General features: G+C 41.1%; 1 protein-coding gene across 1 annotated transcript in view; it reads left to right on the forward strand.

Annotated features, from left to right (window-relative positions):
• Positions 1–2,552: 2,552 nt before the first annotated feature.
• Positions 2,553–24,023, forward strand: part of CYP7B1 (cytochrome P450 family 7 subfamily B member 1) — a 122,470-nt gene continuing 100,999 nt past the window's right edge. Inside the window, exon 1 of the mRNA XM_027452287.3 lies at positions 2,553–2,768. Within this exon, the coding sequence (XP_027308088.1) occupies positions 2,671–2,768 (98 nt within the window). The 5' untranslated portion in view covers positions 2,553–2,670. The remainder of the gene's footprint in view (positions 2,769–24,023) is intronic.

Genomic DNA, 24,023 nt, shown 5'->3' on the forward strand with positions numbered 1-24,023 from the left:
CCCTCTCTCTAGACTGCAGTTGTTTCTAGCAGCTTTATAAGCCTGGGGACTGCTCTTGAAGAAATTTTGCTGCTTGCCAAGGAGCCAATATCACTGTCATGGAACAGCAATTACACTCAAGGAGTAAGAATAACAACTGGACACAGCTGTATTCAGATGGACAGTAACATTACTCTTCCCCAAATATAACAGCATTTACATTCTTTCTCCCTGTTTATGACCATGCTGCAGTTAGAGCTCCATAAAGATCTCACGATAGCCTGAAACTGAAAATCCTTCTGGTTCTTAAGAGTAATTTTTCAGTCCAAGGCTGTATCACTGTAAGACTGAGCTTGTACCTCTTGAACATGAAACACATTTCCTCTTTTCTGCTACAGCTACGTTAAAGGGGACTGTTCAGCCTAACCTTCCTTATGCAGTTAGCTGAGATGCCAGTATGTACAGACACGTCTATCACAATTTAAATTGTGCATTTTGTATGCAAATGTCATCCAGCTGGATCTGCGTTGAGATAGTCCATCACTGTAAGACACCAAACTTCCAACAGTTTTGGGCTTCTAATACTTTGAGATTCCTGTACTAGTAGAGGAGAAATTAATCTGTCCTCTTGGGTTTTTCAAGAGGTTGATACAGAAGAGTACACAGCACTTAAGGGTGCTTTAAAGCTTTCAGGTTGTATTCCCTGTATTTAATCTTGCTAATAATCTTGTAAATAATCTTGCTCGTGGTGCTTTGCTGGTGGCGTGTTTTTTCTTGTTTGTTTTTCATCTGCAATTGATCTGAGATAGTAACTTTTGGCAAATATAAACAGTGCAAATAAAAAAAAAAGGTTTCGCAAACCTCTTCATGCCCTCTGCCAGGACCCCAGCAATCTTTATGTTGTTTTGAATCTGGATAAGGGATTATTCTAGCTGCCCTAGCTATTTACTTGTAAGTGAACACATTTCTCACTATACTGAAGTAAAACACTGAATTTTCACAGCATAAGTCACTTGTGAAGTGAGTACTAGTTCACCCTGCATAACCTGACTCTGTAATTTCTTACTGTGCAAGGCCTTTCAGTTCTGAATTACTAGTTTCACAAGAATTAACAGGATAAGTAGCTAAGAAACCCATTGGGATTCCCAAGCTGGGGATTTCAGAGTTCCTGCAAAAAGCCCTAAGAAGCTAGTAGTAAAACGTTATTTTCTCTTATGGTTTCTCTGACTGCATTGTATTGCACAACAGGGGTGTCTGTTCTTTGATCACAGGAAGAACAGTTGATTGTTTTAAGCAGCAGTGTCCAGACTTTATGACACTTCAAATGCAAGGCATATTAATCATAGTTGCCCTGAATATAGAATGACTATTTTTGACTATTTCACTGAAATTAACAGGATTGTTTGAGGAGTAAGACACAAAGTTTTCCCAATACAAGATGTCACATATGAACCAGGCCTCCAAAACTGATGAACTATGCTAAAGTCAAGGAAGCTTTCTTTGGCCAAATCACTTTATTTACTGAGATACACTTGGGTCTCTGCAATTGGCAGAAAACTTAAAACAGAGCAACTCAGAAAGCTGAGTTGTATGTGATGCTTCCAAAAAGCAACGAATAAATAAATCACCAAATATTGTGAAACACTTTGTAATTTGTAATACTCTGTGAAACTGAGAATGAGCAAGGTATGCTAACTTCTGTCTTGTCAGCATTCACAGGATCAGAGGATGGTTGAGGCTGGGAGGAACCTCCAGAGATCATCTAGTCCGGCCCCCCTGCAATAGTACACTCACCTGGAGCATGATCACAGGATCACATCAGGGCGGGTTTTGAGTATCTCCAAAGGAGACCAAACTGCAAATACTATCTCATATCCTATCTGTGCTTCTGAACGTACCTTCTGACAGACTGCAGGAAGGCTGCCAGGCTGCTCTGACCCTGCCATTTTGCTCACTTGCCCTGTAGCACCCAGCACTCTGGCCTTCTGCCCCACTCCACCTCGCCCCATTGTGCTTCCTCAAGCTGGGGATCTCTCAGTTGCCTCAAATTTGGGGCCTGTCCTCTGGTCTCTTTCCGCAAGATGCTGGCAGCGTGGGACTGGAAGGACTGGGAGAACTGGCCGTGCTACGCTGGGGATCAGCCCTGGCTGCTCACACAGCACAGCATCAGAGTCACTTTGGTTATCCTGCCTCGGGCTAGGTTTCACGAGCCTGCGAGGCGGGTTGTTTTGTTCTTTTACACACAAATCAGTTGTTTCTACCCCAAAACAAGCAGAAGTTAAACACCTACCAGCCCCACTCCCCGCACCAGCCCAGCACTGCGAGCCCAGGGGGCCCGGCGGGCGCTGAGCCCCCGCCACAGACACCCGAGGCCGGGCTTCGGGAGGTCCCGAGCCCCCTCCGGGTTCCCTCCGGGGTCCCTCCGGGGTCGTCCCGTGCCGGCTGCTTCCCGGTGCCGGCGGCAGCCCCGAGGCCGGGGGCGGGCGGGCGCGACCCCCCCCGCCGCGGGGCGCTCCCCGGGGAGGAGCCGGCCGGCTCGCCGCGGGCCCCGCTCGCCAAGTTCAGCTCGGAGCAGCCAAACCCGGCCCCCCGGGCTCGCTGGTGGGCGGGGAGGGCCGGCCGGCCGCGCTCCGCTCCGGCACGGAGCAGGAGGACGGGCGAAACTTTCCCTCCGCGGCCCCAGCGGAGGCGATGGGCCCCGAGGCGCTGCCGCTCGGCGCCTGCGGCGGGGCGGCCGCCGCCGCCGCCCTGCTCCTCTGGGCCGTCTGCGTGCTCTGCAGGAGGAAAAGGTACCGGGGAGGGGGCGGAGGGGCCGGCGGCCGCTGCCGTGCCCCCCGCGGGGAGCGGAGGCGCGGGGCGGGCGGAGGGGCTGTGCGCGGCGCTCCCCGACCTCCGCACCCGGGTCCAAGGTGCGCCGTGCTGGCGGCGCCCGGCTCGGTGGGCGGGGGGCGGAGAGCTGGTAGCGGCTGGCTTCGGCTTTAAGTTTAAGCCTAGGCAGGCTAAAGATGTTTGGTTTTTTTGGAGGGGGAAACGGGCCTGCCTGTTTCTGAACAATGCCCCTCTCCGTGCAGTGCCCCTTTCCTTGCACGCCGTGAGCTTTCCCCAGGTTGACGCTCCTCAGCATCTCCAGCAGCTGGGGGAGAAACGGGTGTAAAGGCTCGGTGGAGGAGGAGTGGAGAAGGGGAGGGACCACTATGCTTCTCTTTTTTAATCCCATAATAAAATGCATCACAAACAGATTTAATTCTTCGGTAATATACAGCTGTTTTTTCTGATCACTAAAAGTTTTGGAAGGCATGGGTGTAGTAGGCATGCAAGTACAAGAAAGAAATTGCTCTATTAATCCCTTAAAAGCAGTCAGAAAGTCAGTCTGACAGCTTTTAGACCAACGAGTGTAACTTTGGGACCGTGTGTAGTAATGAGCGAAATTTCTCGCTTTGGGCTCAGAAGGCCACTGAATGTAACAGGTATGGATTCTGTCCATGACATCTGCTTTGGAGCCCTTATTAAAATGATTTGAGGTAGAGGGACCGATCCATCCCATAAGTGTGCAGAGAAGACATCTATGCAAGTGGTTGAGTGGGGTCTTCTTGTAACACAAGCTACTTGGTAGGTTTGCTTAGGACGCAGCTCCGTGTCTCAGCCCAGCTGACCACATAGGCGGCTGCTGCTGGCCACATCGTTCCTCCCTGCCTCTGAGCCCCTGAGACCTCATTCTGCAAGTTAAACCAACACAAACTATTTAATCGTCATCTTTTTTAATAACTGAATTTTCTTTAAGTTTCGGTCCTTAAACAAGGTCAGCAGAGGAGGAGTGAGACGTGGTCAGGGCAGTCTGCAAGAGGTGTAATTTTGGGGTTAGAAGCTGGTATACTGACTCAGCTGCATTATAAAACTGTGCCTGTTATTAGTAGAAATTCTAGTCGAGTTGTAATAGGTTGCATTTTTGGAAATGGAAGTAGGCAGAGCATTTACTGTGGAGTTTTCAGGCAGATGTAGATGGTGGGCAAAAAGGGTTGAGGAGCCTATTTTCATATTTTCTTCACCCTTGTGGCTGCAGAGTTTTTGAAGTCATCCATGTGAAGCCTATAGCAAAATTGTTAGGACATTTGTTCCACACCAGAATGAAATTATACGGGAGGCCTCAGCAAGAAGGCATGCTGTTTTGCCCAGAAAACCAAACTGTCGTTTGATTAATAAAGTATTTGTCCAAAACCCAAACTGTTTGTCTAACAAGTATACAAACCACCAGTGTGCAAGCAACTGGAAATAAAAAATGGAAAAACCCATTCACCTCTGTGTAGTACAGGCCTCAGCATAAACTGCTGATGTTAAAGTGCCATCCTGCTCCAGGAAGGTGGTGTTTTTTTTTTTTGTTTTTTTTTTTTTTGTTTTTTGTGTGTGTTTTTTTAAGCATGTGGAAAGAAAAGAAATTGTGCATGGTCTTGAGAGATGCTTGGCAGCAGCCTGGCTGCTTCTGATCTGCAGTAAGAGCAGCCATGCTAAAGTGTGCAGTATATTAAAAATGGGAATAAGTTTTAGTTCATGCTTCTCAGATTAGGGCAAGTTTAAGGTCTCCTGTTGCTTGTCTGGCTCACACCTGCTTCTCTATCCTCATGTTTCCTCCATGTGGCAGTTTTCTTTCCCTTTCTCCTATATGAATCTAATAAATTCAGCAGCAGGCCGGGCTACTGCCCTCCCACTCGGGAATCCAAAAAAACAATTGGAAACCTGTTGACATATGGAAAGGAGACTTGGCAAATTACTGCATGAATAAGGGCCAAAGTCATAGATTATAGTCCTGATTGAACATGGATCAAACCCATTTGAACAAAGAAGATGAACAATTCTGGCTTTGCAGGGCTTGCCTACACTAGAAAAAAAAAAATGGTGCTACTTCACCTGTTCTTCTAAAGATGAATATCTTGTCCTAATGTTGGTGTGCTTGTACCAGCATACAAACTGTATATTGGATTGTGTCTTGTGCTTAAGGTGCCAAGATAAACTTTAGCAGAATAATCAAATTTAACATCTGTACTACAACAATTGCATGGGTTTCAGCTAGGATAGCTACAGTAGTCAAATGTGTGTATAGATGTATATATAAATGAAGAGGTTAAGGAAGTAAATATACACAGCTAAGTGTCACCTTATCCTTAAGTGTTGGGTTAAGTTTGTTTTGCTGGATAATGACTCTGTCTGTCACAATTCCGGAGAAACAGAACCACTTCTGTGGCTCTTAAAGCTGTCCTTCCAGGAGCAGAACAGGGGTTTGTATGTCCCAATGAAGAAAACTCCCCAAATCAGCCCCTGATGTTCCTTAAGCAGATGTTGCAGGATTTCTCCTTTCTTGGCACAGGGTGTTTCTGCTTCATTTACTCAGGCTATGAGCACTCGTTGCCATACAGAAGATGTTGTCAGAAGAAGTATTGTATTGACTTAACCTGCTATTGTGTTTTTCTGTAGTGCAGTTGGCATTATCTGGCATTACCAGATTTCAGGGTGAGTTCAGTACAGGTTTTCTTATTAAAGTATTTACATCCACCGTTTAGAGACAGCAAAGAAAGGCAGAGGAATTTCCTTTTGCATAAATGTTTATCATTTGAGTGCTAGTGGCAGTAATAACACAAAGGAAACTAATTGGAGTCTTTGCCAGGTTTCATATCACAGATGGTGAAGAAACAGAAGTAGAACAAAAGTTTTCTTAATCACAGAAAATTTTATTTTGAGTTAAACTTCAATGTCAAATCAGGCTCAGTGCCTTCTGCACACTACAAAAAGATCTCCCTCTTACTGGTTAATGAAAAGAAGCGTATTTCGGTTGTTTGCTGGGGAATGTGCTTTCTCCAGAGAGAGACTCCTTTCTGTGTACCCCCCACCAAAGTATTTCTGCTATGGCAAAACCTGATGACTTCCTAGCCTGCAGATTATTCTCTTTTGTCTTCATAAAATGACTAAGCTCCAGCTTTATGTTGCTTTTTTGTTGTTTTCAAACTGTTTTTCCACTAGCTGTGCACAGTCTTATGGAGTGGGAGGTGAAACAGCAGGTGAAGCCAACTCCTGATCGTCTTACAGCAGTAACGCTGTAGAAGTCGGGGAAGCGCGCATGAGATCAACAGGGGTTGGCTCCTACTGACATATATAGGGATTCCACTTTTTATTGTTCAAGTTGATGCTTATTTTTGGCTGCTAGAGTTTATTGCGTGTCTGTGACTGAAAACCAATAGTTTGGGGACAAGGCCGTGATGCTCTGTGACTCCCTCCTTGCATTACAGAGGCCTCAAATTACTAGGAGGAAGAAGAAGCTCAGGCTGACCACAAGAACCACATTGGGTTTGGGGAAAGGGACAGTGGAGAAAAGCAGAACAAAGACTGTTGCACCCCCATTTATCCTTTGAAATTGGTTCCTGTAGTTGTGAGGTTTGCATCCCAAGGTTTTCCAGATAAAAAAGATACAGATCCAACCTGGAAATAGTAGTGTGAGGCTTATGCTTGCAAGTTAACACGTCTCGTGTGAGCTACCCTGAGGAAATGTTTTGTAAAAAATATTCCCTCTGCAACTCTTTAGGTTAGTATGGGAGGTGTTTTAATTATTATGAACAGTTCAGACACAGCAATACAGGAATTAGACACAGCAATACAGGAATCACCATGTTGTATTAGACAGGGCACATGCTTTCCGATTATATTACTTCTGACCAGTTTTTAATGTTCAGAATCAGAATATGGCGTACAAAAACCTTTAAAAGTATAGTAGATTAGAGTTAACATAAGAAGAATTACTTGATAAATTTTTCAGAAATAATTTTCTTATGGTCTTAGTCATGGATTTAAAGCCTTGTTAGAGCTAAGTGCCTTTCATTTCTTTTATTCTATCTTCTAAATTACCTCAAATCCATACAGTAACAGTCACCTAAATTTTTTTTCCAAAAAATTGCTCTCTTGAACCCAGATAGATATTGTTGAAAAGAATATAGATTTTATCTTTGCCTTCAAGAACATCTTATCCTTTTCTGTGACAAGCTGTGAGCTTGCTAACAGCTCTCTTACCAAGCGAATTGTAGTTCACAAGATGTCATCAGCCTGTCTTTTTTACCACTTCTGCTAATTTAGGCAATATGTTAAGGTAGTTTTCTGTTGGAGGGAACATCAGGAAGGACAGATAGAAGGATACCATAAAAATGTAGCCTCTCCTTTCTTACCTTGGCCTTCTACATTGGCCTTTTTCCCCATCCTCTTTGTTGGCGTCATGCAGACTGAATGCACTTTTACAACCTCCATTTATTAAATTTCATTGACTGTTTTTTACCTGTTTCCATTTTGAAAAGATTAGAACTGACGAGTGAAACTGTTTAAGGCAGAAAAGTAAGAGTTCTGTTTCTTAAATAACCTTGAAAAACCTTTATTTCTCACCAGCACACTTAGGTTTTCTGTCTACTCTTCACTGTTGTGCCAAGTTGCGGTACAAGCTTATTTCTCTGCTTTTGTCTCCAGTTAAGAGTTTAGTGAAGGTTGAATAAAATGACGTAAGCAAAACCATAGTCTTCTCAAGATGTACAAGGCTCAGTTCACTGGCTTTTGAGCTCTCTTGCAGCAGTAATAGACCTGGAGAGCCATTATAGTGTAGGCAGTGCATAATAGCATGTCTCAAGACAGGTTTTCTTATTTTTGTTCAGTGCTACTTCTCAGCCTTCTGAAACATTGTCTGTATATCGTGTACATTTTGGGTTCTGTTCCCAACCAGGGCTTTGAAGATGACACTGAAGATGACACCTCCTTTAGCAGATCATGAACTTTTCAATAATCTATGATTTACAGTGTTCTTTGCTTAAGGTACACTGCCACCTAGCAACAGTTTCCCTTCCCTCCCAGTTTTCTTGACCTACTTTGTCGGGGGGTTCTTTGCTTTAGTTTGTACCTGGTCTGGTTTTGATTAGCATCCAGAACTCATCAGTAGATGCCATCCTGTAAGGGACTGGTGTGGAAATATTTTCAGTGGTTATAAGAACTGCTAGCTTCAGGTTTCTCCTTAAAATACAATTTATTTATTTATTTTTTACATTTATGGTGGTTTTTCCTTTCAGTGTTTGTGAAAAATGCCAGTAATCTTTTCCTACTATCTTTATTTCTCTGTCTCTCTATATTTATTTATTTATTTATTTATTTATTTTGAGCACTTGATTTTGCTTTCTTCTGTTCATTATTGTTTGGAGAAAATATTAATGTGCGAGAATTAAAAGAAGTTGCTTTTAGTTCTTTTATTACTGCAGTGCAACATGAAGCACGGAGCATCCATCTAGAGCACTGTACACAAATGCACATAGCGTACAGACAGTACTGAATAAATAACCTTTGGGCTTCTCCTTCAAGCTGATAGTCCTAAAGGTATACAAGGAGCACCCAAGCAAATACAGAGTGCAGAATGGATTGCTTCAAAAATTTGATTCAGGCTCACTACTATATTTAGAGGAGGAAAGCACAATAGTTCGCAAATCTTAGCTGAAAGGAAGACAGAAAGGGGCAAATCTTAATCCTCATATCACTGAGTTACTGAATGGTTGAGGTTGACAGGGACCTCTGGAGGTCATCTGGTCCAACTCCCCTACTCAACCAGGGCCACCCAGAGCAGGTTGCCGAGGGCCTCTTACAGGAGATACTAACTACTTCTCCCTCAAGCATCATAGCGTAAGTTTCCACTTTATGTGTTATAATCCCTGGTAATATCACCTAGAAAGCTCCATTCTCTGGCTACTGCAGGACAGGCTGGAGCCCAGACCCACAGAGCTACCTGGGCCTCTACCTACCCCAGTGAGAAGTGCCTTCAGTGGGTTTCAGGGACTTGGATGCTTCCAGAGCTTGAAGTCTTGCCTGCTGGAGCTGCCTTAGTTCCCCAGCTGTAAGCTAGAGGTCAATGTGCTTTCCTCTTGATTTACGGATAACGTAGCCAAATGCTTGACACGGGACTCCGATGGTTGCCAGAGAAGAATCTCTTGATGAAAAACATTCTTCCAGGGTATAAGCACTCAACATGTATCGAAGAGCTGTTGCCTGCCCGTTCCTGTTCTCCTATATGCTGAAATACAACTTCTAGTTACTGCTTCAAGCCAGAAATGCCACATTCTGTCACAATATTCAGCTAAGCTGTTGGATCATTTCAGCTGCTTTAGTGTTTTGCTCAGTTCTGAGAATTACCGTCCCATATTAATTTTTCTGTTTTCTTTTTACTCCAGTCAGTACTTTGATTAAGAAACTAGGTAGGGCTTGTTTTGGTCAAGTAATTTAGCTGTTCTCAGTCCTCTATCTAGTCATTTAACTTGGTGTGTAGTAATGCCAGGGAGTGGGGGAAATATAGAAGCTAAAAGAAACAGCATAAGTGCAATGTTAATATACTATATGAAGTTAAAGAAAATCTCACATTTAAGTTGGCAGCCTTTTTCTCTTTTATCCAAGTTTTATAGAGCTACTTGGTAGTGAAGCCAGGGTTGGAACTCATTTTCCCGACTTACAGTTTCATGCTTTAACTTACTGTGTTTCCCTTCCAACAAACTTACCATATATGACATTATAGCTGTCTGGTAAACTAACTTTTTAAACCATGAGGCAGATTTTGAATTCCGATTTAAAACTTTAGTAGTGTTCCTTTTCTTTCTCCACCATTTACTGATTCTTCTACAAGATGCGTGTAGGATTTTAGGCTAATATCCATTTGCACGCCGTCTGGGAGAATTTTGGCTGACTGAGAGTCCCATAAAACAAAAGTTTCCTCTTTACAAACCACATGGAGCTTGGCTGTAGATATTCAGTTCCTTTCTCCACAAACTGTTTTTAATGGTGCCAGATTCTTCTGTTTCTTCTCCTTGTTTGGCACATGTCAGGAAAAAAAATCTTGGCTCTCGTATAGAACATATCTTGTTTCCTCTTAACTGCTCGTACTTTCTATTCGTAATTCAAATCAGCAAAAAAACCCTATGGTTGTGCTTCTAGTGATTTAATCTTGTAGTTTCCTAAGAAATATTCTAATGTGCTGAAAGAATATTCTCTCTCATACTACAGTCCTGGCAGTTGGAGGTTCTTGCTGAATGCAATGGATGTGTCTCTGTTGATCTGGGGGAATATTGCGTGGGGTCCTGGCAGGGTGGCCTGCTCTATCCCTTCACAGACAGGTGAAGGAAGAACAGATGAGCACAATAAAGTTAAAATGGGCTGTGAGAAGAGTGTCCTGTCAGTAACACAAATGTCCCTTCCTGGCCCTGTGGTGAAATCCTGGATTGCAGTGCTGCACTCTGCAGGGTCATGGCCATAGTAGGAGGCTGAAAAAGCATCTCCTTCCTGGTCCATGGCATCCCAGGGGCCTGCCAGAGAGTGTATGCATGCTTTTCACAGCTATTCATGTTCCTTGGTGACAGCTTCCCTCTGCACCCATGTAGTTCTAAGAAGAACAAGTCAATCTGCTACTGATGGCTAAGACAGAGGGGAGCACTGCTGAGTGTGGTTGCCTATCTAGTTTCCTGTGGCTCCCCAGAAAACCAGCAAACTCATTAATGGCCTGCTCTTTCCTCATCCCATCTCTTTGCTTCTCAAAAGGCCTGTCCCCAGATACTTCCTGAGTGGTCATTACAAATTCTTGCATCACTTACCTAGCAAGACTGAACAAAATGTGGAAATTTTTGAATGATACATAGAAAAAAAAATGATCATAGAAAATTGGCATATTTTGATCACTTTTTAAAGTAATGAAGTGCTTAAAAAATGCTTTCATTTCAATTTTCTATGAGAATGCAGAAATTCTGCAATTATTAGCTCTGAAATTAATTAGCTTTAAAAAAAAAAAAAAAAAAGCCTGCATATTCCTTAACATGAGAAACTATTGCTGTTGAAGCAAAGTAGACAGAAATTACAGGGAACTTGTGATTAAAATGAAGTTCCTGAGAAGTCAGTATTTCAGTCTTTTTGTACTCTTTTTTTTTTTTTTTTTTTTTTTTTCCTTTGTATAAGTGCCAGAAGAGGGGTGGTTTTGCCTCTTTGTCATGGTGTAACACTGTACTCTCTGAAGACTTTAATGAGATGGTGTTTAACTTTGTAACAGGGCCCCAAGGAAAATGCTAGTATTTTCAGATACTCCCATATCTATTTATTCTGGTTAACCAAAGAAAGGTGCTTACCAAAGGAAGGGCAACCTCTTGTATCTCATCCAAGGGATTTTGTGCCACTTCCATTGCTGGTCTGCTCAGCTGATGCTACAGTAGCATTTGGTCATTGCTTCAGTAGCTGGAAAGTACTGCTCCTGTTTTTTTCTACAGTGTTGGCATGGTTTCTTAGGTTACAATAGCTCATCTTCACTGTATGGTAGATCGTAGCCATGCTAATTCTCTCCAGCTGGTTTTTCAGAATTAGAAGCTTTGGGATTCGCATTTGGGAAGCTTCTCTGAAGCTAGCTCAAGCAGTGGAGCTGATGACAAGGTATAATTTTTTCCTTCAGTTGTTCCGGAATTGATCTGTGATACTTACTTATCTCAGACTTATACTTTTATTAAGACAAGCAAAGTGCCTGGAAGGTTTGCTTTTGTTTCGGTAGGTACTACTATCTGTAAAATGTTTCCAGTGGACTATGTGTTCCTTACTTATCCCTTTTGAAAACTTCATGTGTGTGGTTTTTTGTTTTGTTTTTTTTGATGGGATTTTTTTTTTTTTTAATATTTCCAAATATCTAGGTTAGTATTCAGCATGATAAGCATTTGCTTAAATAGCAAATTTCCAAGCCGTACAGCTGAGGAGGGTGAGGCACGCTGCCAGGCCCTGCACTCCAATCCTTGTATGCATTCCCCTTTTAAAAAGGAGCAGCTGTGTTAGCTGTACAAGAAGTGAAAGTGTCTCTCAGTTCAGGAGTCATCCAAGAACCAACTGTAAAATATGATGAACCTGCAGAACTGATATTTGGGTAAAACAGGGAGGAAAAACGATTGCATGGGGAAATGTTGGGGCTTTTCAGTAACAGTTGCCAGTGGAGTGTGTGTGACTGGTGGGTATCAATTTACAGGCCCTGAGGTGCAGCAAGGAGGGTTCAGAGCGGGGACTCCTTCTGAGGACTGGGTGAGGGAGATTTGGATTTTGTTTCCTAGCAGCTTGCACAAAATATTCTTTGAAGCCAGGTTAAATTATCCGTCACTACTAAGGAGCGACACAGAGTTGTTCACAGCAGGACTGGAGAGTTTGCCTGTGTCAGTGCTCAGTGGCTTGGGAAACAGCTGCTTCCACAATGTCTGGGTTGTGGTTGAACAGACAGCTGAATTTCTGGCATTGCTGCTTCAAGATAGAAAAAATGGTAATTAAGCTTCAAGAAAAGAAATCTTGCATATGTGAATGAGTCAATTTTTTTTTTTCCTGTAAGCTGTTTAGTTTCTTGTATCCAGTGTAGTGAAAATGCTGCTAGATCCCACTTGATGTTGCCACCGTATGAGAGGATGATTTCTTAACCTGTGGACTTCCTTGGGTAGAACCACATCGGGCATAATACATTTAGAGCCTTAAAAACCTGTTGTTATGAAGACTTCAAAATAAAGCTGTGAATGTCTCTCCCCTGCTGAGAATTTAAAGCTGACAATGCTGAGAATCTGTTCGGCTCAAACAAAAGTTTGGGTTTGTGATCTCACTTGGAGAAGCAGGACATACTTTCGTGTTTTGCCCTCAGAAAGAGACTTCAAATAAAACGCAGTTATTAGGATCCATCCAGCATCATTCCCTACATAACCTAGGCCACTGCCATGTCTCTTGCAACAGCTAAACTGAACTGTGGAAAGATGTCCTGCATATCAGGAGATATCCTCCTGAAAGACCTCTGAGCGATCAACAGGCCAGCGCTCAACTTGTAGTTTGCTTTGCTGGTTAATCTGTCTTTGCTTGAGGAAAAGTGGGTGAACTCAGTCTCGTGAGGGGATGGTGTGTCCTTTTAAAGGCTGAAAGGGTTTAAATTAAAATGATGAAAGATAGCCTAAGATGGCACCCAAAACTAATAAGGCCATCTCCTGTTCAAAGTACTGTATACTGTTGTTGCAAATAGTTATTTGGTATTTTTTACTGTGATTCTTGTTTAAAGGTGCTGGCAAGCTACTCCGACACATTAACAGCTTATTAAAGATTTCTGGCTATTCTTTCTCCTCACCCTACAAAACATGTGTATGAACCAATGCACCCACACTGCCTGCTGCTGCTCTGTGGTTTCTGCGCTGAGCGCTTGCTTGTTTGTTTTGGAGAAAGGGAGATGAACAGTCAGTTTTCTTAACTGGGGCTATAAAAACAGTTCAGACGGGACCAGATGAACTAATGCTTCATTTTTTTGCTTAAGCATTAAAAATCTTGTTTGTTTTGTGCACTGTTTCAGTGTATTTTGTTATTAATGATGCCTCTGAGACTATCGTTTAGGAGCCAAGAATATGTGCAATATCATACCTTCAAAATCTATTTTAACATTTCCAGAGGCTGAAATGCACTGTATATAGTGCACTGTATACAATAGAAATGTGAGGGATAATGCAACTCAAACTGTACCACTAAGGTTCATTTTATCAAAGTAAAAGCCCCGGAAGATTTTTCATGTTTTAACTGTTTTCAGCATAAATATAATGTGCTGATTTGAAATGTCTGATTGTTTCTATCATCAGACCAAGTGAAAAAAAAAAAAAAAGTATGCTTATAGCTATATATTTTCAGAGAATTGGCAATATTAAGAAAATCCTGTAGAGGTACAGGTCCTTCAGTAGTAATTGAATTAAAGACTTCACAACTGGCTCTGTTTTCAGAGCAGGACTGTAATGTTAGAGATAGCAGGAAGATGGAAGTCCCCACAAGCACTATGATGATGGTGACTTCGAAGTAAAGGCTTCCCTGAGATTCCCACCTGTGCAGGACAAGGCCATCTCCCTTAGCTTTTCTCAGGAGACAGGAACAAAGGTTCTGGATGACAAAATCCCTGCTCTTGCCACTGTTAACCACGTGTACCTCTGGTATCCTATTTAGGCCCAGCCACTCCAACCAGATATAGCTAGAGATTCAGCCCTGCTGAATACTTCTTTTTACTATTTGTAGCAAATATGGATTTTTTCACCTTAAAGGCAACAAGGAAAGTCTGTCCTGTTCCTGGCAGTCAGTTCATTTCTCAGGACTGTCGAAGGGTCAGACCAGTTAATTTTCTGCTGAAGTACAAGTTGTACTGCAAGCCAGTGCAGGAAATGGCCATCTATTGCATTTCCTAAGGTTGGACTGGTCAGGGCAGCCACAATAAACATGACTTTGCATGCTAAATTTCTCAAAACATCTTTGTATATAGAAAGCAACCAGTACAGTTGGATTCTGTAATACAAATGAGGTCCTTGGGCCCTACTGCAATTCAGCTGATAATCACTGTAACCTGACGGCGGAGGTTGGCTTGTGGGTAATGCTGGATTTATGTCAGGAAAGGATGATGTCTGTGTTTATCACTTCGTGCTTCTTCAGCAAGCTTTGTATTTTATATCATCCCTTTTGCCACTAGGTATTAGGTTGATTTTTTTCCCCTGATTTCTCAGTTTTTCCTTTTTACTGTTCACAAAATGCACTTCAGTGAATAGGAACTGTCCTCATCAATTCCCATTGCTCAGCTCAGGGGGTAAGCTAGGCTAATGAGACCCTTCTTTGTTTCATTTGAGTGGGTTTTGCTAATTGCATTTATCACACTGGAACCTGTAAGGGGATTTTCCGTAGACAAAATGACAATAAAAAAATTAAGCACTTTTGTTGGTAAGTCACCTGGCAATTCCACCTGGATCCTCAACATAGCTGTATTCCTTAATGTCCACTGCCTCTAATTGCCCTTTATTTGCCCTCTGATCTTCTTGTCTAGGATTTGTTTCTCAGTTGACCAGATGAAACCCACAAGCAGGGCCACGATGCATCTCCAGTCAGAAGTAGAGAGAAGGAAAAAGAAAATTGGGACTGAAAATTAGGTCTGCGTACAGCAGGAAGTGAAGTTTCAACTTGCTTCCTGTCCTGTTGTATGTCTGTGGCCACTCTCTCCATCCTACTTCATCCTTGTGTCATCACTTCCCTGTAGCTCAGCTCACTACCGGGAGCCTGCAGCTTCTGCAGATCTAAGAGGAAGAGACTTCAACATTTTGTCCTTCCCAAAGGCTCTTGCTAGCTCCCCAGTTATCCATTGGTATCTGTCTTCTTCCCCAAGCCTTGCTCAACATACTTAGCAACCTAAGCATTCACCCAGGACCATATTGATATTTTCAGCAAGAGGATGGTATTAGGTTTTATGAATGTTCTAAGAAAATAGGATTGAATGAATTTTGATCCCCAAGCATGAGATGGCAGCTGTTACTTGAACATACCTGGATTGGACTGCCTCACTGAGTCCCAGAGAGGCCTGTGCTCTGTCTTTTGAAGAAATTGATGTTCCATCCTGATGGAGTTACTGAGCTACTGAATTTTTAATTATATATATTTATGAATTTCTCAACATTTATACTAAATAAAGATACACATACATATATATATTTTTTTTTGTCTAGCTTGAAACTTTGCCTTGAAGCTGTGCTGTAGTCCCTTCTTAGCTTTGACTTCGTCAAGAGTAGCTTGAAAACTTCTTGCCTTTTCTAGAAGACCTGTCTTCTGTAGGACTCCTTCTTTCATCCAGGGAAGGGATTAGAGCAGTCACTGTTCTCTTCATTTATATAATTCTGTCATCGCCATGACACCAGCCTAATCTTCTTGACTGGCTGATCAAACCGATTTTAAACAGTTTCAGACAGAGTAAAAATTAGTGGGTTTAAGTCTTCCTTCATTTTTATGGCAGCTTTTCTGTCATTCAATCTAGCATTTTCTTTGTTTAGTTAAATTTATTTCTTCTTTTTTTTTTTGTTTGTTTGTTTGTTTGTTTTTTTCTTTTTTCCTGTGCTTATCTTCCACCCTATGAAGTATCTACTATACATGACATTTTCTAACCTTTAGGTCTGTAATCGTGTTAATTTCATTTTATGACATGTTAAAGCAGTTAACAAGTGAAAACATTATAAGACTTTATGTTATTGTAGACAGTGTTCAACATGACTTTTCGTCTTTACTTGAGACATTTGAGGATTTGTGTTAATTTCGGCAAGTCCAGGATTTTAACTTAGATTTGGGTTTACATCATACAGTTTCTACAATAACCGCAGCTTTATCATGTAGCCAAATGAAGTAATCTCTTCTGTAGGTTATGCTTGTAAATCTACCATTTTTGTGCTTCACAGCACATCAGTATCAACTGAAGTAATTTTGCAAAAATCTGCCTGTTCAAAATCACAGCAGATCCTAATGCTTTTAGTTGTTGAAAAGGGAACAGAGGTCTCATCTGTGATCCCGTTTCCATCAAGAAAGGGCTTTGGATTTTGTAACACAAGAAGGTTTGCATTTTTGTTTTGCAAGAAGAAAATAGACATGGATCCTTTTGGAAGAGCCAGACACTGAATTTCTCAGTTCCATTTTAAGCACCAGGTTTTGCCAGCCTGGTTGTATTAGAAAGGAGTGTGATTCATCCCTTATCTCCCATTTCTTACCAACCCAGCTGGGCTTGCAGAAGCCCTGGGGCAGTTGCAGTAATACCTGGAGGCGGAGGGATTGCTGTGGTAGCTGATGCTATTTGAGGAACCACTTCAGTGGGTCTGCTCTAGACGTGTTTACTCATGTGGCATTTACTGATGAGTAGGGCAGGCCAAACTATAGAGAAGGATTGTAAAGCTTGATGCTAACCTGACCATGCACAAGCTCTTTGCTTCTGCTGGAGCTCATCTTCACCATCTCTAAGACGTTAGGGATAATGCTTGCAAGTTTAGTTGGGTTTCTTAAGAATTCCCTTAAGATGTGATTCAGTCAATTAATTGCTGAAGCAAGGGCTTGATTTTAAGCCTTTGAATAGCTTCTGATTTTAGTGGGATTGGTGCTGCTAAGTTGAGCAGAAGCTCAAGGTTTGTGTTTTTTTTGTTTGTTTGTTTGTTTGTTTGCTTTTGTTTGTTTTTTTGTTTGCTTGTTTGTTTTTTTTTTTTTTTTGCAGATTAGCACATTCTTACTGAGACAAATGTGAATTTCTGGTTTGATAGTACAATATAGAATATATGATAGTATTTCGTCACCTTAGTGTTCACAGGGAAAAAAATGGTATTAATTTTATGCTCTGAATAGAATATCAAAGCTCAATTTTGATACAGTAAAAAAGCCTTTATTCATCAGTTCCTGAAGGGTTTAAATTTCAGAATCTGGAATGCAAATTTAGTTTCCTAAAAGTCTGTGGATAATGAGACCACTTTTTGGTTGGTAACTGAGGTTATTTAAAAATAGAACTTTCACTTCCATGTCCGTGATGGCTGGCTGTTCCAAAGGCTTGGACTGATTCTAGTTTTATTTTCATATAAAATACTACATGTATTTGAATTGTGTGGATGCCATGAATCCAGACTGGCCACGTGGCCCTGATTATGAGGCAAACTTTTCATCACATTCCTAACACTTGAGCTATTTGTCTCTCGTAAATCTTGCTGGGTCTGTAATGCCAGCAGTTGTGTGTGGCTAGCTGGAGTTTGCATGCTCGTCTTTTGCGCTTGCAACTGCAAAACCCATCCATTTATTTTTCTTTCCATAAACTGGCAAGCTTCTGCTTAACCGTATCCGCTGAAAAGTCCAATACAATGTTATCCAATGGGATACTAATGTTTTAAAAGCAATCTTAATCTTAAGCTCCTTTCATAATTCTATTGATCTATACAAAGCAACAGTATTCTGTTTCAGTGCTGAAGAGATTAAGCCTTCATAGCCTTTTTTCATTAGTAAGCAGTAAGATCCAGAACACAGTCAAGGATGTCTGTCTTCTGGCAGTGGACCACATAGTACATGAATTTTCTGCAGTTGGGGTGATAAAACTCATCACATAGTCACTAAAATTGATGGAGTAGATTTTGAGCCTCAGAGATTTTATGACGTTATTAATATTTTTATTTGTTTATTTTGTTTGTCTGGAAACTGAGGTAATAATACTTTAACAAAATCCATCCCAAATCTCTTAGAAAGTTGTTACTTGTAAAGCTTTCTTGGTAGCCTGCAGCTGCAGAGACCTGACTGCGGTTTGTTATCAATGAAATTTCAAGATTTTATTCCTGCTGCTTTTGTACAAGATAGTTCCTTCTAGTATGAAAAAAATAAAAAAAGTATTGTGGTTAGTAAAAACAATGGTCTTTTTCTGTTGTGAAATGTGAGTTCCTTCCCACAGAAGCCAGATATGAGGGGAGAAGGAAGGGAGGCTAGGGGAAATCCCACCCTACACTGAGTATGACAGGACCAAGTACCTAGGAAGCAATCCTTGTCCCACCCCTCAGACGTAGCTATACTGAGTTCATTTATTTAATTAATTGTTTTAGGGCATTTGCCTCATCAACTATCATATTTATTCAGTTATGATCATGAAGAGACTAAGTCCTTCTTCTCTGTTATTTTCTGTAGCATCCAGAGTATCATTTTTCCTAATCCTGGGGTCAGTTCTGAATTAGTAGCTTCTACTTCAACTTTAAAATCATTCATTTTTTGGATAGGCAGTTTTTCTAAATTAATGAGGGGTATAACCAAATTGGAAGATAATTGCCTGTATATGATGGAAAAGTAAAAATGTAAGGGAGGTAGTTTAAATTTAGGTATAATAACTGATAAAACTTTTAAAAACAAAGATGGCTTTTTTTCTCTTCATTAGAAGAGAAAGGTAGAGTAGAAACCTCAAGAATCTTTTGATTACTACCAGATTCAAATCTTACCATAACAATAATAAATCGTTATATTACTACAATCTTACCATACAAATTAACCACAAGTGATGCATTTTGGGGGTCAGAGCAGGTGTCCTCCAAAGGCCCCTTCCAACCTCAGTTGTTCAGTGGTTATGGATGCTTGTAGCTTAGTAATTTTCCTTTAATTCTACTGAAGATACTATTTTAGGCACTTATTTTCAAGTTAACTTTATATTCACTTCACTGTGTGTACTGTTTGATGTCAAAATTTAAACTTAGCTAATTTGATGAAAGTTTCTTGATATGTATCTTTTAAATAATATCTTAGGTCTTGTCAGCAGCCTACAGCCTCCCTAGCTTTTAAAAGAAAAGGATCTCTGTTTTTCTTTAGACTGATTTATATTGGTTGCTGTTTCCTTTAGTGTCAATTACCATTTGTCATCAATTCAGGTACCTGGATATCTTTGGCTGAACCTGGCAGCTGAAGCTGGAAGCAAAACCCAACTCTTTAAAGTCTGTTTTTTTTCCACACTGATGTGTTGAAAGTACGCTTCTTACTGAATTCATGTCCAATCTTCTTCTGAGGTTGCTTCTTTTCCTTTTCCTATTTTTTCTCTTAATAAAAAAAGTGTTAGTGGAACCAAATTGCTATCAGTCTTTGTCTTTCTTTAAATTTGTGATTTGAAGCCCCAGTGTGCCTGGGCTGCTGTAGCTATGGCAGTATTGGATGCCTGTTGTTATATGTATGCTGTATTGGTACCTCTAAACCCTGTAATCTGTGGTTGAGCACGCTGAGGCTCTATACCTGTAGGTTGTTTTCTCTGTGTGCTTGCAGTGATGTGGCCACATTGGGCTCAAATCACTGTTATTTAGACAAGGTCTCACTGAAATATAAATGCTGAGTGTTCACAGCTAAAGTTCATGGAAAACTTCAGCTCCAGCCAGAGCCATACAGCATTACCAGAAGTTTTAACCTGTCATTGCAAGTCAGGAGTTCAGTGAGGAGTTAGTCTGGACTTGGGATTCCTGTGCAGAGGCATCTACCTTGTTTTCCTGCTTTGTGTGTGAGATCAGCTGGCACGCACCATTCCCTTGGAAGGATAGCTGGTCCTCCACCCTTGTGCTAGTGCCAGGAGTGCTGTGAGGGCACTGCCTGTTTTTCATGTCCTTTGCACCAGTTCTGGACTAATGAACTTCACTGACTTCATTCAGGTCACCCACATACAGCAGGGATTTGAGTGATGACCAGTGTGTCTGTTTCCTGTAGAGGAAGAAACACCTCCCTTGCTCTTAGTAAAGAAGGAAACTCTTTGTGATTTTTTTTTTTTTTCTGAGTAATTATAGAGCTGTCTGAGTAGACCTCATTGGGTAAGATCACTTGGACTGTCTCATATATGAAAAGTAAAGGCCCTCCATAAACAGGAGTAACTGAAGGTAGTTGATGTAATATAAAGAATACAGTCATTTCATCTTGGCTTGTTTAAAGTGGTGACTGCTATAATTAATACATTTTTAAAGTAAGAAAGAATATGAAACAAAGGCATTCAAGAAACTTTTTTTATAATTCCCCTAAATGTACTCTGCCATGTGAAAAATACTGCAAAATGTTGGTAAGCCTTTTTTCTTCCACAAAATCAAAATGAAATTGCTTTCCCTTTTTTCAACCTGGCGCTTCTGCCAGATTTGTTATGTTGGGAACATGATGTGGTGTAAAAGGCATCTGTAACCTCAGGCTCTCAAGAAAAGGCACATGTTTTATACATTATTCTCTTCTCTTCGATGGATACCTTCTAGGAAACGTCTTTGTTAGTTGTTCTTTTTTCCAGTACAGAAATACTGCTTCAACATGTTCTGTGCTGAAATGTCAGCGTTGTGCTGTTGTGTAGGTGGTAGTATGTATTATACACAGTTTTCAAAACCTGAATAATCAGTGATGTGCATGACTTTGCCAGGGAAAACAAATGGCTGTGTCATTTTGATTTCGGTATATCAAGAAAATGTAACCTATAAAAGTTAATTAGCATTCTTCCAGAAGGGGGTTGTTTAACTAACATCTTTGTTTCCATGTTTTCAGTTTTGTCAGAAGTTGGAGGGGAGTGTTTATTCTCTTGCTAATATATACCCATAGATTTGCAGATTATTCTGTGGAGTTTTAGCTACCATGCATCTGTCCTTCACTTCAGTGAATGTCTGCGTTTTCCACTCACTAGAACAAGTGCTTAGATCCACTGAAAAACTGTATTATAGATTTCATAATATATTTTTTAGTAGTGTTTATAAATAAAGCTTCCTGAGTCTGATGGATTTCCCGTTATATGTTAAAATTAAGTATTGCCAGGGACTTTGACAGAAGAAATCCTGATGTTGGCATTGCAATCCTGACTGTCTACAGTCTCTAGTTGCTGCTGGAAGCTGCTTGGACTCCACCTCTCAAGGGACTGGATTTTCTGATAGGCTAGGTTCTGCCCATTTAGTTTGGGTATTACTGACATTTGTCTATGTTGAATGCACAGAAGTTTCTTGTCTGAGCCAAAGCTGAAGTTTGAGCACGCATAATACTGAAATAAGTAAATCTCGTTTTATTTTTCTATGTAACTCTGCAATTCATTAGCCTTCACCCACCATTTCAGAAACTGTTAGAAGATATAGCTGTTTGCATGCCAGCATTACTTAACTGTGCTAAAGTAAGTTATAAAAATTAGAGAACAGGCTTTTCACTCACTAACTGCCTTGAAAACTTTACTAGACTGAGGCCTTCCCAAGGTTGAAAAAAGCAAAGATGAATAAAATTGCCCATTGATAGTAAAATTATATTGTTAGCTTTACAAGTAAGCTAGTAATGGAGGTGAGGTTTGATTCAGGGTATTATTTCTGGGTGTTAATACTTACATAAAAGTATTTAAGAACAGGCGGTCAGTAGAGATGTCCAATTTTTATTTTTACATGCCCCATATGGAAAAGATAATCCTTAGAGGCCAGATTTTCAAGCCTCCTAAGCCTGCTGAGATGTGATTGCTAGATACAGAATCCTTTATTCCTTTATTAAGTAAGAGACTTCAGTGTTTTAACTACACATGAAAATGCCTAGGCCTGGAAGGTTCTTGGAGATGGTTAAAAGGTGATAGGGAGCAAAGACTTGAAAGTTAGTGGAATTTACTAGTCACAGTGAGGGAACTGAACAAATGGTGGGCTCAGCAGCTGGGAGAGGGTCTCAGGACAAATCATTATAAATCCAAGGGCGTGTGAGGGCACATTCACTGTCCTGCTGTTTGAGGTGAGCTTTAGCATTTCACTAAGTGGTGTTCACACCAATGTGTCTTTGAACACACATGTTCCAAACCAGGACCCTGTCTTTCCTGGGAGCCAGCTCCTTTTGTTCCTCATCCTTTTGTGTTTAAAATACCATGTTTGTAACCTGGGTTTATCGTTTCCTAGTCTTTGGTGGTTGCTATGTGTTCCTGCTATGTGTTAAGGCTCAATTTTAACACTTAAGACTTAACTGAGTTTTTACAAGCTTTTTCATCAAACTGCAAGGTAGTTAATTCTGTTCAGGAGACTTGTTTTGTTATTGCTGGACTGGAAAACATTTCCTCTCCTAATCAGTCCCAGACGCTGCCTCTTTGGCTGCCCAGGATACTGCTGCAGCTGCTGCTGTGAGGATCCCATGTTGCATCTGCAAGAAAGAGAGCCCGGGCTGTGTTGCCTTGAAAGTACGTAGTGTGTGTAGAGACTGCTCCAGATCATCATTTGCTACCACACAGCTAACCCTTATGTACTAAGCATGGTGGCCTCATCCATAATGTCTCTTGGACAGGTTCTCTGGGCTGTGCCAGGACTTGCCAGAAGTTTAGCAGCGAACAGAGTGCCCCTGGCATGCCCACACTTGCATAAGAGGGAAGATAAAGTGCAAGGGCCCTGCCCTACACACTACTTGTAAGTGTGTAGTTTCCTCTTAAAAGCATTGCCTTAAAGAGACTTTATTTCAAACACAAAAAAGCGATAAGGTGAATTTGTACAATGAACAACAGGAAGAAAACACCTTTTCTACTTTACAGACCTGGCAGTCATCTTGCTGTAATAACCCTTTGCCTCTTGCCTTTGTAAGAGACTTCTGAGCTAAAGTCATATCAATGTCTAACAGCTGGACTTCAAGCCCCCCCCTTACATGTATTACTAATATCTATATTTAGAAGCTAATATGCTTTCTTACAAATTCATTGTTTTCCTTCTTTTCTTATTTTCCACTATTTCTCATACGCTTGTTCTTTGCCATTATCCTGAGTCCTACCAACCACATTACCATGTGTTGAAGTTTTCCTTGTGAGGGCTGAAATTGTCCTTATGCATTTGCAATAAAAAAAAATGCCTACAAATTCATGGGATGAGAGAGTTTGTTACAGAATACTCTCAAATGAAAAATAGAATAGCTGTTAGAAGTAAAGGGTAGGAAATATCATCTTTACAGCAAGACTGTGTATTTTCTATTGTATCCATAGGTTATCCCTTTCTGTTCTTAGTTTTTATTAGTTAAAGTTGCCTTGGGTTCTTTACTGACCCAAGTTGCATAGTTTTCCAAGCTTTGATACTTCAGCTTCAAGACCACATCAGTTTTCTTGAAGAGCTTTAAATCTATTTCACATTTTATCTTTGTCATTTTTTCCTCCCCATTTATAATTGCTAATTTTTCAGCTTTCAGCTTTATTTCACCTATGTGTTCCAGAGTTCAGCATAGTTACTCTGTCTTCAGCAGGGTATCTCCGGTGCTCATGAAGGCTGGAAACTCTAGTGCTGTTGTGTGGCTGTCTGCCTGAAACCCAAAGACAAGCCCCTCATAGCAAAATAATGTTATTTCACATACTGAATAGATGCAAGAAGATGAGTGTATCCCTAAAGTATGAGAAGAGCTTTATTAATGAAGTACAATTTTCTTCTTATTACCCCTTTTTCCCCAAACTCCTCAAGTACAGAATTGTAGCTATGGTTATGAAAAGACAGAGACACTGAGAAGTCGCATGGCTTTGTTGGAACATTGGGTCTGCAAACCATAAGCACTCACCCCTCCATGCTTCTGAAGCAGAATGCAGCACAAAGAGCTGAGGCTTGGGGAGCCCTGCCGAGCACAAAGCAAGCACAGACACAACCTTCAGGAGATCTCCGATAATTCAACATCTGCCTGGCTGATTGCCAGAGCCTGTTCTGAGCACCACATACCTTTAGTTTGCACTGCCCTGCAGCCTCATTCATCTGAAACGGCTGGAG

The sequence above is a fragment of the Anas platyrhynchos genome, chromosome 2 (assembly GCF_047663525.1).
Source record: "Anas platyrhynchos isolate ZD024472 breed Pekin duck chromosome 2, IASCAAS_PekinDuck_T2T, whole genome shotgun sequence".
NCBI classification, from domain to species: Eukaryota; Metazoa; Chordata; class Aves; order Anseriformes; family Anatidae; genus Anas; species Anas platyrhynchos.